This window comes from Dendrobates tinctorius, unplaced genomic scaffold, assembly GCF_039654945.1.
Source record: "Dendrobates tinctorius isolate UK_male_01 unplaced genomic scaffold, ASM3965494v1 ptg000192l, whole genome shotgun sequence".
Classification (NCBI taxonomy): Eukaryota; Metazoa; Chordata; class Amphibia; order Anura; family Dendrobatidae; genus Dendrobates; species Dendrobates tinctorius.
In genome coordinates this window covers 10,742,030-10,755,471 of record NW_027361859.1, presented here as the reverse complement: position 1 = coordinate 10,755,471, position 13,442 = coordinate 10,742,030, and the positions used below count along the sequence as shown (strand labels likewise).

At 48.5% G+C, this 13,442-nt stretch overlaps 1 protein-coding gene across 1 annotated transcript in view; it reads right to left on the bottom strand.

Annotated features, from left to right (window-relative positions):
• LOC141055839 (uncharacterized) overlaps positions 1-13,197 on the bottom strand; it is a 64,053-nt gene extending 50,856 nt beyond the window's left edge. The window contains exon 1 of the mRNA XM_073552549.1: positions 13,080-13,197. Within this exon, the coding sequence (XP_073408650.1) occupies positions 13,080-13,106 (27 nt within the window). The 5' untranslated portion in view covers positions 13,107-13,197. The remainder of the gene's footprint in view (positions 1-13,079) is intronic.
• Positions 13,198-13,442: the final 245 nt, after the last annotated feature.

The following is a 13,442-nucleotide window of genomic DNA, read 5'->3' as shown; positions in this document are numbered from 1 at the left end:
TTTTCCTGTTGGCGAGCAAAGTGGTCACTAAAGGGCCTGAGAGTCCTTTTGCTAGTAGGAGTCCCCTCTCAAGTTCCAAGCGGTGAGATGGAGTCTGTGCACCTGAGGATGTACTACTGGACCCTGGTGCAGGAGATTTGGGATATCCGGAAGAATCCATGGGTCCGAGAAAGACATGCGTCTGAACCACGTGAACCATGCCTTTTTTGGCCAGAAGGGCGAGACAAGGATTATTAGTGTCTTGTCTTCCCGAATTTTCTTTAGGACTATTGGGATCAGCGGAACCGGGGGAAAGGCATAAGATAGTCGAAACTTCTAGCGGTGCAGCAGTGCATCAACTCCCTCCAGGTGTTCCCTTGGATTTAAGGAGTAGAACCTGTTTACCTTCCGATTTTCTTTTGTGGCAAACAGATCCACTTCTGGTGTGCCCCAGATGGCACAAATTTTTCCAAATATTTCCTGATTCAGGCACCACTCTCCCTGATGTAACACACGACGGCTTAAGAAATCTGCCACAAGATTGTCCGCCCCTTTCAAGTTTGTGCTTGACAGGGATAAAAGATTGCTTTCTGCCCATAAGAACAGTTTCTTGGCTTCTGCCACCAGAGATGTTGATCTTGTTCCTCCTTGTCAATTTATGTATGACACGGTCATGCTGTTGACAGATAATACTGCCAAATGTTTTCCTTGGATCTCTTCTTCTGCACGGAGAATTGCCCGCCTTACAGCTGTCAACTCTTTTAGGTTGTAGGATGCTGCCCTCATTGAGGGTTCCCATTGGCCCTGTAGAATCCGGCCTGCTAGATGTGCTCCCCAACCTAACGGACTTGCATCCATGGTCAGCACCACTGGGTTCTGAACTGACCAAGGTACACCATTGTTCAGGTTTTCGGTGCTCAGCCACCACTTTAAAGAGTCCCGCACTTATGGCGATAAGAGAATTTTCCGATTTAAATTGTAAGGATCCTTCGCCTGCTCAGACAGGATCTGCCACTGTAATTCTCTTGTATGGACTTGCGCCCATTGTACCGCTGGGATTGTCGCCGTTAGGATATCAAAGAGTGACATCGCCCCTCTTACTGAGATGGACTGACCGGGTTGCACCTGCTTTATCTTTTATTGGATGGTCCGAATTTTCCTCTCTGGAAGGACACAATCTTGCCTTAGTGAATCCCGAGGAATTCCTGTATCTGAGCTGGAACTATCCTCGATTTTTTTAAGTTTATTATCCAGCCCAGCCTGGTCAGCACCTCCAGTACTCTCATGACCGCCTCTACACAGTCTTCCTTGCTGTCTGTCACAGCGAGAAAGTCGTCTAAGTAGAGAACCAGTAGTATGTCTTCTTTCCTCACGAAGGATGCTATTTCGGAAATTGTCTTCATGAAAATCTGAGGGGCTACCGACACCCCGAAGGGAAGACATTGGTATTGTAAGTGGGTGGGAACTTGCCCAATCTCCACCACCAACCTTAGGTACTGCTGATGTTCCACACAAATTGGTACATGGTAGTAACTATCTGTCAGATCTATTACTGCCATGTTATAACCTGGATAAAGTAGCCTTACTGTTGATTTCAGAGTTTCCATTTCGAATTTCTCCATCCGGATATAACGATTCAGTACTTTCAAGTTGAAGACTGTCCTCAGTGAACCGTCTGGTTTCGGCATGAGGAACAAAGTGCTGTAGAATCCGTTTCCTATTTCTTGGTCTTGTACTTTTATCAGTACTTCCTTGTGCATGAGGAGATGAACTTCCTTCTCTAGTGTGGCTTGATTTTTCTTGGCCACATGAGTCATTATCATCCGCTGAGGTGGGAGGCTGATTAAATTCAGCCATAGGTCATCGGATAACAGGTTGGTTATCCACTGTGAGGCTGCTAACGCTGACCACTAATGGACGAACAACCAAAGTCTTCCCCCCACCGAAAATTTGGCGTCATTGGTGTCTGCGGAACCGACATCTCCTTATTTGGCTTTTTCCATTCCCTTTTAATCAAATTCAACAGGTTATCATGAAAGGGTAAAACCCTACGTTTTTTCCCCTCCAGGTTACTAAACATGGAATCTTGAATTGATCACTGCTCTCTAGGTGTTTCAACCCCCATAGTAGACCTGACAAGCTTAAGTAACCAAGTAACTTTCCGATATCCTCGGATAAAAAACAAGGGTGGCCATATTCTTCATCCGAGGAGTCCAAATCTGAGTCATCAGAGGGGGCTAATTCTCCAGGTTCTTCCTCCAAATCTACATCAGGGCTTTGGATATCTGTAGGAGGAGGGGGGGGGGTCCCAGAACTGAGTGCAGTATGCTGCTTCATCTGTTCCTTTACTGTGGTTTTTACCTCATCCCTAATAATAGATTTTATGCTTTGGAGTAAGGACGGCAACTCCTCGGCCACAGTTTTCTCAATACATGAGCGACAGATTCATTTCTCATATGTTCTAGGGAGGGTTTTCCTACACAGTGCACATGCCCTGTTTTTCTGTTTTGATGTGGCCTTCTTCCCCTAAACAAAACATGACACAGAAACTATTATTTCCGACATGTTTGCCTTACAAAGGCACTCACCCACCAGATCCCTGGGTACCACAGTAGCCCGTGGGTTCGCTTCCTCCACAGATATGAGCGGTTCTGCTGTGGGGTCCGCCATGCTCGTTTGAGAAGCTGCTGCTGCCGCATCAACTGTACACTACTCCTTTATCCGATGGGAGCAGTGTGCGTGCCTCTGAATCAACTCCCTCCTGGAAGTGTTCAGTACACCACCTCCGCCGACGTGTGACATCACTTCCTGCGCGACCCAGAAGCCGTCCTATTCACTCAGCGCCAGCGTCTTGATGGACGTGCCCACCCCCGGCCCAGCCTCCGGACAGGAGTGGCCGCCGGGGAGTCCAGCGGTGGGATGAGGCGCGACCCATGGCAGCTCCCTGGACGCTGGGATGACGGGCGCGCGCCACCACGCCCAGCTGCCCCCACACCGCGGACCTTGGTCGCCGGACCAGAAATCATCGGACGGGGATCGCTCCAGATGTATGCAGTTCGCCACAGGCATCTGTCTGCAGGAACAGAAAACCAAAACTGAGGAGAGAGGTGCCGCCCCCTTCTTTTATCTCTGCTGCAGCTTTCCTGTTCCTGGGGGTGGATGCCATGTCTCATGTACATTGCTGTCATGGGAAAGGGAAAAAAAGTATTTATTCAGCCATCAATTGTGCAACTTCTCCCACTTAAAAAGATGAGAGAGGCCTGTAATTGACATCATAGGTAGACCACAATTATGAGAGTCAAAATGAGAAAACAAGTCCAGAAAATCACCTTGTCTGATTTGGCAAGATTTATTTTTCAAATTATGTTGGAAAATAAGTATTTGGTCACCTAAAACATGCAAGACTTCTGGCTCTCACAGATCTGTAACTTCTTCTTTAAGAGGCTCCTCTGTCCTCCACTCATTACCTGTAGTATTGGCACCTGTTTGAGCGTATTATCAGTATAAAAGACACCTGTCCACAACCTCAAACAGTCACACTCCAAACTCCACTATGGCAAAGACCAAAGAGCTGTCGAAGGACACCAGAAACAAAATTGTAGTCCTGCACCATGCTGGGAAGACTGAATCTGCAATAGGCAAGCAGCTTGGTGTGATGAAATCAACTGTGGGAGCAATAATGTCGGCAGAGCCCCTGCAGCACCAGAGACACCCGCAGCACCGAAGACACCAGCAGCACCGGACACCTGCAGCACCGGACACCCACAGTGGCGCGTCGCACATCCAAACACCCCTCATCTCAGCAGCAACCCTGGGACCCCGCTTCACCGCATTCACCACCCCCGGTAAGCAATAAGACGCATAGATTATAAGAAGCACCAACATTTTATTAAAAAAAGTTTGGTTTTTTTTTTACTATTTTTCTTCTCAAAATTTGGGGTGCATCTTATAAACCACAAAATACGGTGCTTATTTTCCACCATAGGTCTACCTATGATGTCAATTACAGGCCTCTCCCATCTTTTTAAGGCCACTTTCACACGTCCTGATATTTCCAGTAGTGGAAAAACCAACCCGGCAAAACTCACAGGTGCAGGCTGCTGTTTTAAGGCTGGGGGCCCCCTTACCATTCTGAGTACAGCAGCCTGCATCTGTGAGTTTTGCCGGGTTGGTTCAAAAACATAGGGGGAACCCACGTTGGATTTTTCATTCATTGATTCTTCTGTGCTCGCACCGATTGCCGGCAGAGCAGGGGAGAATGAGAGCCGCGTTCAACACTTGCAGCAGGGGAACAGCGCTTACAGTAGTCCGTGCACCCGGAGGACATCAATGTGTGTTCACCGTGTGCGGGACATTTTGCCATCCATGGTGACAGGAAAAAACGGACATGTCAGCGTGTTTTGCCCACAGACACACGGTCCATGGACACACACTGACATGTGCACAGACCCATTCATTTGAATGGGTCTACGTGAGTACGTGTCTCCGGTACGTGTGAAAACTGTCACCACATGCACCGGAGACACGGACGTGTGAAAGGGGCCTAAGTGGGAGAACTTGCACAATTGGTGGCTGACTAAAAACTTTTTTCCCCCACTGTATAAGTGACTGTTGCTTGGTTTTTATGTATGGTAAATCCCTATCCTTCTCTATTTTGGTTTATTCCCCTACCCTCACACACCGGTGCCTTCCTGTTATATGTGAGTGAATAATTTTTATGCCTGGAGTTTTCTGTTAACCCTTGTTTGTGTAGCCTAGTTTGTCTGGTTGGTGTACTACTGTGCACAGTAGCACCCCCTCTTCCCTGGGTGGAGGAAGAGAACTTAGGAGATAAGGCAAGGGCAGAGGCCCTGGCATCTTCGCTATCTTAAGCATTCAGAGGAGCACGGCGAGCTAGGGGGCCCCCTAGTGTTAGGGACAGGGAAGGAGCCCATGGTCCCGGGTCACCCGACAGCTGTGTCGTGACATTTCTCTAGTATAGACAATTGTTTTCTTAAAACCTGGTCTGATATAAGGAGTCCTTCCCTAACTTAACCTCTTTACCCTCAGGGTGCCGGGAAAGGTCAGAGAGGTTAACAGGGCAGAGTAAGTACACCTGCGCAGGAGCCGCAGCAGCTGTAAGGAGGAGGACGTCATCGCTAGAAGATGGGCGGCGCCGGACCGGACCGCGACACCCACCGCACTGGACTGCGCCCCCCGGTGAGTATAATCTAACTCGTTTTTCTTATCTTTCAGGTTTCATCGGGGGCTTATCTGCAGCATTACAGAATTGCACAAAACAAGCATAGGAAATCTGCTCATTGAGTCCCTTAGGGACTAATCAATCCAGTGTAAAAATCCTGTCAGTTTCCTATTTGAGGACACATCTATTGTGATCACCTCCTAATGGTCCTTAATTTACCAACCCATTTTGAAAGTTTTTGTAGGAGTAGATCCTACAGCACCCCTCAGGTCCGGATCGACCACAACCATATGCCAGTGTTTTCTTGGTTAGGTTTGGAGGAGTGTCTGTCTCTCCCATTTTCATTCAATCGATCATACGAAATCCAAACTGTACTGTGGTTACCCATTTTCCCTGAATCTGGTATTCATGTCAATTGCCTGTATATTAGAATCTGTGACATTAGAACAGGTCCTTCTCAACCATAAAAACTAGCCCTTGGGTATTCCATTTTTTATAGGGATGGTGGTGGTCCCATCCCGTTCTTTCTTAATTAATAAATCCAGGAAAGGCAACCTGCTAAAATTAAACTGGATGTAACTCTCGGGCCCAATCTATTGACGTTCAGCTCCCTGACATATAATGACGGTGAAGCAAGATGAAAACACTAACACAGATAGAAAGATAAGTTGAGCAAACGATGGGGCCCATGCTAACTAAAAAGGACAGGATAGAAAAGCTGCTGTCTGCAATCCGCAAAAAACCCTACCAAAAAATATCCCAACCGTCTGATAGGGAAAACAGGCCCTGAAGTCGCTAGGACTTCAAAAAGACTATATCAGCACTCAGGTAAATTCTGAAGACAGAGCAAAGAGACAAACTGATCAGAGACAAAAATGGAACTCAGCACACCCCCGAACGGGGATAGCTGAACTCCAAAAAAGCAAGGTAAACAAAACAAAACTAATAAGTTCAATAGCAGAGCAAAAACTTATCTTTGGGAAGCAGGAATCAGACTGGTCTCCAAGAATCCAGCAGAGAAATTACCAGCGACTCAGAAGGGTGTCGGCTGCCTTATATCCAGTCAGAATTTCCTGTTACCCAGTCATCATCTACCAGATCAGGTGTTTGGTAATCAGCCTCACTACCTTCCTTCACCAGAGGAGGGAGTTCATCAGACATCGACGGTGAAGGGGAAAATGAACTCACAACACCACGTGCTCCAGGGATCCGACTCTTCTCCCAGAATCTCCCAACACCGACCCTCCAGGACCCCGCTCACTGAACCCTCCAGGTACACAGTCTTTATCACTGACCCAGGTCAGTACAACACGAACACCTGTCCGTTACCTGTGTCGGCCACACAGGTCCTCTTCTCCACAGAGGCACCCAATAGCAATCACCAGTCTCTTTCTCACTGACCCCGGTCAGTACAACACGGCTTTCACGACCGTCACCTGCTGGCCGTGCAGGTTCTCGGACCCCTCTACCGCAGAGGTATCCTATAAGTCTCTTTCTCCTGGGGAAACGGCCGCACTGGACTCACCGATCCGGACAGTGCCTTACTCACTAGGCCACCCCACGGTTCCAGATATATATAAACTTGGCACACACCAAAGGTTTCTGATGCAGAAAGGTGATTTTTAATTATACAACAGTACATACATACACAGACGTTTCGGTCTAGGACCTTCATCAATGTACGATATATTGTACTGTGAGATTCTTAGTGACTGGGCTTTGTGAGATAGACCAACCCCACGGTTCCAGAACCACAGCCGGGCAGTGGCTTTCCCAACCGTCAGCCCTCCTGGCTCAGCCTTGCCAGCACTGTAACATATGCTTTCGGTTGCCCTTAGCAACCAAAACTTTGCAGTCCTTTTCCGTTGCCCCTAGCAACAAGGCTACAATATTGCCCGCATTCTCCACCAAATGTGAGGTAGCGCTGTCATTTAAGTAGGGGATCACTTGCTTGGCAGCCACAAAATCAGATCTGGCACAGGTTTTCCATAAACCAGTATAGTCCATGCGGTTTATTAAACATCATAAACCATGACCAGCAATATATAAACGGCATAGCGTCCATGACAGAGCTTCACTCTGTTAGCAATGTCCAATACGCAGGCTTTTCAGCTTCACAGTTATATCTTGCCCCGTCAGGGTTCTCTCATGGCTCCTTCTCCATACTGCAGACATTCATTCCCTCCAGGGAACTCTCAGGCACTTGCAGCCATTACTCACAGCGTCCACACGTGCTGTCAGGCAGGAAGCCCCATCTCAGCGGGACCTTCCACACTGGACCAACCAGGTCCCAGCATTCACTCCATGTGACCTACCCTGGGAATATTATATGGTCCATAGCCACGCCCACCGGGTCACATGACTATGACCTCATCACAGGTCCTTCACACACTCACAGTCTCTTACTACAAGTGTTAAACACACCCCCTGGGTGGGTTTGTAGGTAACTAGTCCCTGACACATTGAACCAGCACCTCAGCAGTATCCCTGCTGATTAACACACACATAAATCTCCATCTCAATGCCACCCACCTTGAGATACATGACGGCCATTCAGTATCTTGCCATTCATCCACTCTCCTGGGACATCCATACAGCGCCCCCTAGTGGACACAGTGGTCACTACACCACAATTGATTACCCTGCAGAGTTTAGTGTCATCTGCAAATATTGAAATTCTACTCTCTATGCCCCACTACAAGGTCATTAATAAATATGTTAAAAAGAAGCGGGTCCAAAACTGACCCCTGTGGTACCCCACTGCTAACCGTGACCCAGACCGAGTGTGCTCCATTAATAACCACCCTTTGTTTCCTATCCCTGAGCCAGCTCTTAACCCACTTACACATATTTTCCCCTATCCCCGTTGTTCTCATTTTATGTATCAAGCTTTTGTGTGGCACCGTATCAAAAGCTTTTGAAAAGTCCATGTACACCACGTCCACTGCATTCCCTTGGTCCTGTCCTGAACTTACCTCTTCATAAAAGCTTATCAGATTAGTCTGACAGGAACGGTCCCTTGTAAACCCATGTTGATATTGGGTCAAAAGGTTATTCTTCTCCAGATACTCCAGTATAGTATCTCTTAGAAAACCCTCCAGGATTTTACCCACAGTTGAAGTTAAACTTACTGGCCTATAATTTCCAAGTTCAGATTTTGTCCCCTTTTTGAATATTGGCACCACATTTGCTATACGCCAGTCCTGTGGTACAGACCCTGTTATTATGGAATTATTGATCTCCAATTCATAAAATGTCTTACTCCTGTGATACCATCCTCATGTGGAATATTACTGTACAAAGCCTCAAAATCTGGTAAGGCCTGCTCCCCTACATGCATGTATACATGCTTGAGGGTATATGTAGGGGAGCAGGTAAAGCTAAAACCATTCTCCAGAGTGATTATTGCAACTGTAAAACATCAGGACTTATTCCAATTGTAGGACCTCAGGAACCTCAGGCAGTACTGTGAGAACATTATACGGTGTGGGGGGGATGGCGGTACTGTGAGAAGTTGAACATTATACTGTGTGTGGGGGATGGCAGTACTGTGAGAACATTATACTGTGTGTGGGGGATGGCGGTACTGTGGGAACATTATACTGTGTGTGGTGGATGGAGGTACTGTGGGAACATTATACTGTGTGTGGGGGATGGAGGTACTGTGGGAACATTATACTGTGAGTGGGGGGGTGGCAGTACTGTGAGAACATTATACTGTGTGTGGGGGGATGGTGGTACTGTGAGAACATTATACTGTGTGTGGGGGATGGCGGTACTTTGAGAACATTATACTGTGTGGGGGGATGGCGGTACTCGGGGAACATTACACTGTGTGTGGGGGGATGGCAGTACTGTGAGAACATTATACTGTGTGTGGGGGGATGGCGTTACTGAGAGAACATTATACTGTGTATGGGGGGATGGTGCTACTGTGAGAACATTATACTGTGAGTGGGGGGATGGCAGTACTGTGAGAACTATTATACTGTGTGGTGGGATGGCGGTACTGGGGGAACATTATACTGTGTGAGGGGATGGCGGTACAGTGAGAACATTATACTGTGTTTTTTGCTTGATGGCGTTACTGAAAGAACATTATACTGTGTGTGGGGGATGGCAGTACTGTGAGAACATTATACAGTGTGTGGGAGGATGTCGGTACTGTGAGAACATTATACTGTGTGTGGGGGGATGGCAGTACTGAGAACATTATACTGTGTGTGGGGGGATGGCGGTACTGGGGTACATTATACTGTGTGTGGGGGGATGGCAGTACTGTGAGAACATTATACTGTGTGTGGGGGGGATGGCGGTACTGGGGGAACATTATACTGTGTGGGGGGATGGCGGTACAGTGAGAACATTATACTGTGTCTGGGGGATGGAGGTACTGTGAGAACATTATACTGTGTGTGGGGGGGTGGCAGTACTGTGAGAACATTATACTGTGTGTGGGGGGATGGCGGTACTATGAGAACATTATACTGTGTGTGGGGGGATGGTGGTACTGTGAGAACATTATACTGTGTGTGGGGGATGGCGGTACTTTGAGAACATTATACTGTGTGGGGGGATGGCGGTACTCGGGGAACATTACACTGTGTGTGGGGGGATGGCAGTACTGTGAGAACATTATACTGTGTGTGGGGGGATGGCGTTACTGAGAGAACATTATACTGTGTATGGGGGGATGGTGCTACTGTGAGAACATTATACTGTGAGTGGGGGGATGGCAGTACTGTGAGAACTATTATACTGTGTGGTGGGATGGCGGTACTGGGGGAACATTATACTGTGTGAGGGGATGGCGGTACAGTGAGAACATTATACTGTGTCTGGGGGATGGAGGTACTGTGAGAACATTATACTGTGTGTGGGGGGGTGGCAGTACTGTGGGAACATTATACTGTGTGTGGGGGATGGCAGTACTGTGAGAACATTATACAGTGTGTGGGAGGATGTCGGTACTGTGAGAACATTATACTGTGTGTGGGGGGATGGCAGTACTGAGAACATTATACTGTGTGTGGGGGGATGGCGGTACTGGGGTACATTATACTGTGTGTGGGGGGATGGCAGTACTGTGAGAACATTATACTGTGTGTGGGGGGGATGGCGGTACTGGGGGAACATTATACTGTGTGGGGGGATGGCGGTACAGTGAGAACATTATACTGTGTCTGGGGGATGGAGGTACTGTGAGAACATTATACTGTGTGTGGGGGGATGGCGGTGCTGTGAGAACATTATAATGTGTGTGGGGGATGGCGGTACTGTGAGAACATTGCACTGTGTGTGGGGGGATGGCAGTACTGTGAGACCATTATACTGTGTGTGGGGGGATGGTGGTACTGTGGGAACATTATACTACGTGGGAGATGGTGGTACTGTGAGAAGATTGCTCTGTGGGGGGATGGCGGTACTGTGGGAGCACTATACTGTGTGTGGGAGGATGGCGGTACTGTGGGAGCATTATACAGTGTACGGGAGGATGGCGGTACTGTGGGAACATTATACTGTGTGTGGGAGGATGGCGGTACTGTGGGAACATTATAATGCGTGTGGGTGATGGCAGTACTGTGGGAACATTATACTGTGTGTGGGTGATGATGGTACTGCAGGAAGATTATGCTGTGTGGGTGATGACGGTCTGTGGGAACATTATACTGTGAGTGGGTGAAGACAGTACTGTGGGAACATTATACTGTGTGGGGGATGGCGGTACTGTGGGAACATTATACTGTGTGGGTGATGACGGTACTGTGGGAACATTATACTGTGTGGGTGATGACGGCACTGTGGGAACATTATACTGTGTGTGGGGGGATGGCAGTACTGAGAACATTATACTGTGTGTGGGGGGATGGCGGTACTGGGGTACATTATACTGTGTGTGGGGGGATGGCAGTACTGTGAGAACATTATACTGTGTGTGGGGGGGATGGCGGTACTGGGGGAACATTATACTGTGTGGGGGGATGGCGGTACAGTGAGAACATTATACTGTGTCTGGGGATGGAGGTACTGTGAGAACATTATACTGTGTGTGGGGGGATGGCAGTGCTGTGAGAACATTATACTGTGTGTGGGGGATGGCGGTACTGTGAGAACATTGCACTGTGTGTGGGGGGTTGGCAGTACTGTGAGACCATTATACTGTGTGTGGGGGGATGGTGGTACTGTGGGAACATTATACTACGTGGGAGATGGTGGTACTGTGAGAAGATTGCTCTGTGGGGGGGATGGCGGTACTGTGGGAGCACTATACTGTGTGTGGGAGGATGGCGGTACTGTGGGAGCATTATACAGTGTACGGGAGGATGGCGGTACTGTGGGAACATTATACTGTGTGTGGGTGATGATGGTACTGCAGGAAGATTATACTGTGTGGGTGATGACGGTACTGTGGGAACATTATACTGTGAGTGGGTGAAGACAGTACTGTGGGAACATTATACTGTGTGGGGGATGGCGGTACTGTGGGAACATTATACTGTGTGGGTGATGACGGTACTGTGGGAACATTATACTGTGTGGGTGATGACGGTACTGTGGGAACATTATACTGTGTGTGGGGGGATGGCAGTACTGAGAACATTATACTGTGTGTGGGGGGATGGCGGTACTGGGGTACATTATACTGTGTGTGGGGGGATGGCAGTACTGTGAGAACATTATACTGTGTGTGGGGGGGATGGCGGTACTGGGGGAACATTATACTGTGTGGGGGGATGGCGGTACAGTGAGAACATTATACTGTGTCTGGGGGATGGAGGTACTGTGAGAACATTATACTGTGTGGGGGGATGGCAGTGCTGTGAGAACATTATACTGTGTGTGGGGGATGGCGGTACTGTGAGAACATTGCACTGTGTGTGGGGGGATGGCAGTACTGTGAGACCATTATACTGTGTGTGGGGGATGGTGGTACTGTGGGAACATTATACTACGTGGGAGATGGTGGTACTGTGAGAAGATTGCTCTGTGGGGGGGATGGCGGTACTGTGGGAGCACTATACTGTGTGTGGGAGGATGGCGGTACTGTGGGAGCATTATACAGTGTACGGGAGGATGGCGGTACTGTGGGAACATTATACTGTGTGTGGGAGGATGGCGGTACTGTGGGAGCATTATAATGCGTGTGGGTGATGGCAGTACTGTGGGAACATTATACTGTGTGTGGGTGATGATGGTACTGCAGGAAGATTATACTGTGTGGGTGATGACGGTACTGTGGGAACATTATACTGTGTGGGGGATGGCGGTACTGTGGGAACATTATACTGTGTGGGTGATGACGGTACTGTGGGAACATTATACTGTGTGGGGGATGGCGGTACTGTGGGAACATTATCCTGTGTGGGTGATGACAGTACTGTGGGAACATTATACTGTGCGTGGGGGGATGGCGGTACTGTGGTTACATTATACTGTGTGGGGGGATGGCGGTACTGTGGGAACATTATACTGTGTGTGGGGGGATGTCGGTACTGTGAGAACATTATACTGTGTGTGGGTGATGGAGGTACTGTGGGAACATTATACTGTGTGTGGGGCAATGGCGGTACTGTGGGAACATTATACTGTGTGTGGGGCAATGGCGGTACTGTGGGAACATTATACTGTGTGTGGGTGATGGCGGTACTGTGAGAACATTATACTCTGTGGGGGCATCATACATCTACTACATAATGTAGATAATAAAGGCATTACACTGTCTGGGTCCCCTGTACTATGAGAACAATCCGTGTCCTCCCTTCCTGTCTCCCATAGTTGGGTCGTATGTATCTATTACAGGAAACAGAACAGAAACGTTATGATTCTTATAAAGTGACAACAAAGACCCCAAAAGAGCCTCAGTGCTGAAGGGGTTAATGTCCCCCGCGCCCAGAAATGGGGAATCTCCAGCACCTACCTCCACCCACAGAGCCGCACTCCACATATATGGCTGCTCTGTGCGCACAGGACCTGGGATGAGGTCACAGGAGGGGAGGAGTCAGGGGTCACATGATCAGGGGCCTCAGTGTATGCAGGACTCACAGATCCAAGAATGGATCCTGACATGTAGGAGTACTAGTTGTAGCCTTTAGGACCTTCCTGCTCTTGTCATGTGACCCGCCAGGTCCTTGTCTGTGTCTCTGCACACCGTCCTTGCTGCCTGCTACTTTCTCCATCCTTCCCCCTTTGGAGAGTGTGCCCTGTAAACACAGTCTTCTTCTGTTCTGTTCTCTCTGTCTAGTGTGTATGCACCACACGCACTGTCTGTCTACTGACAGGT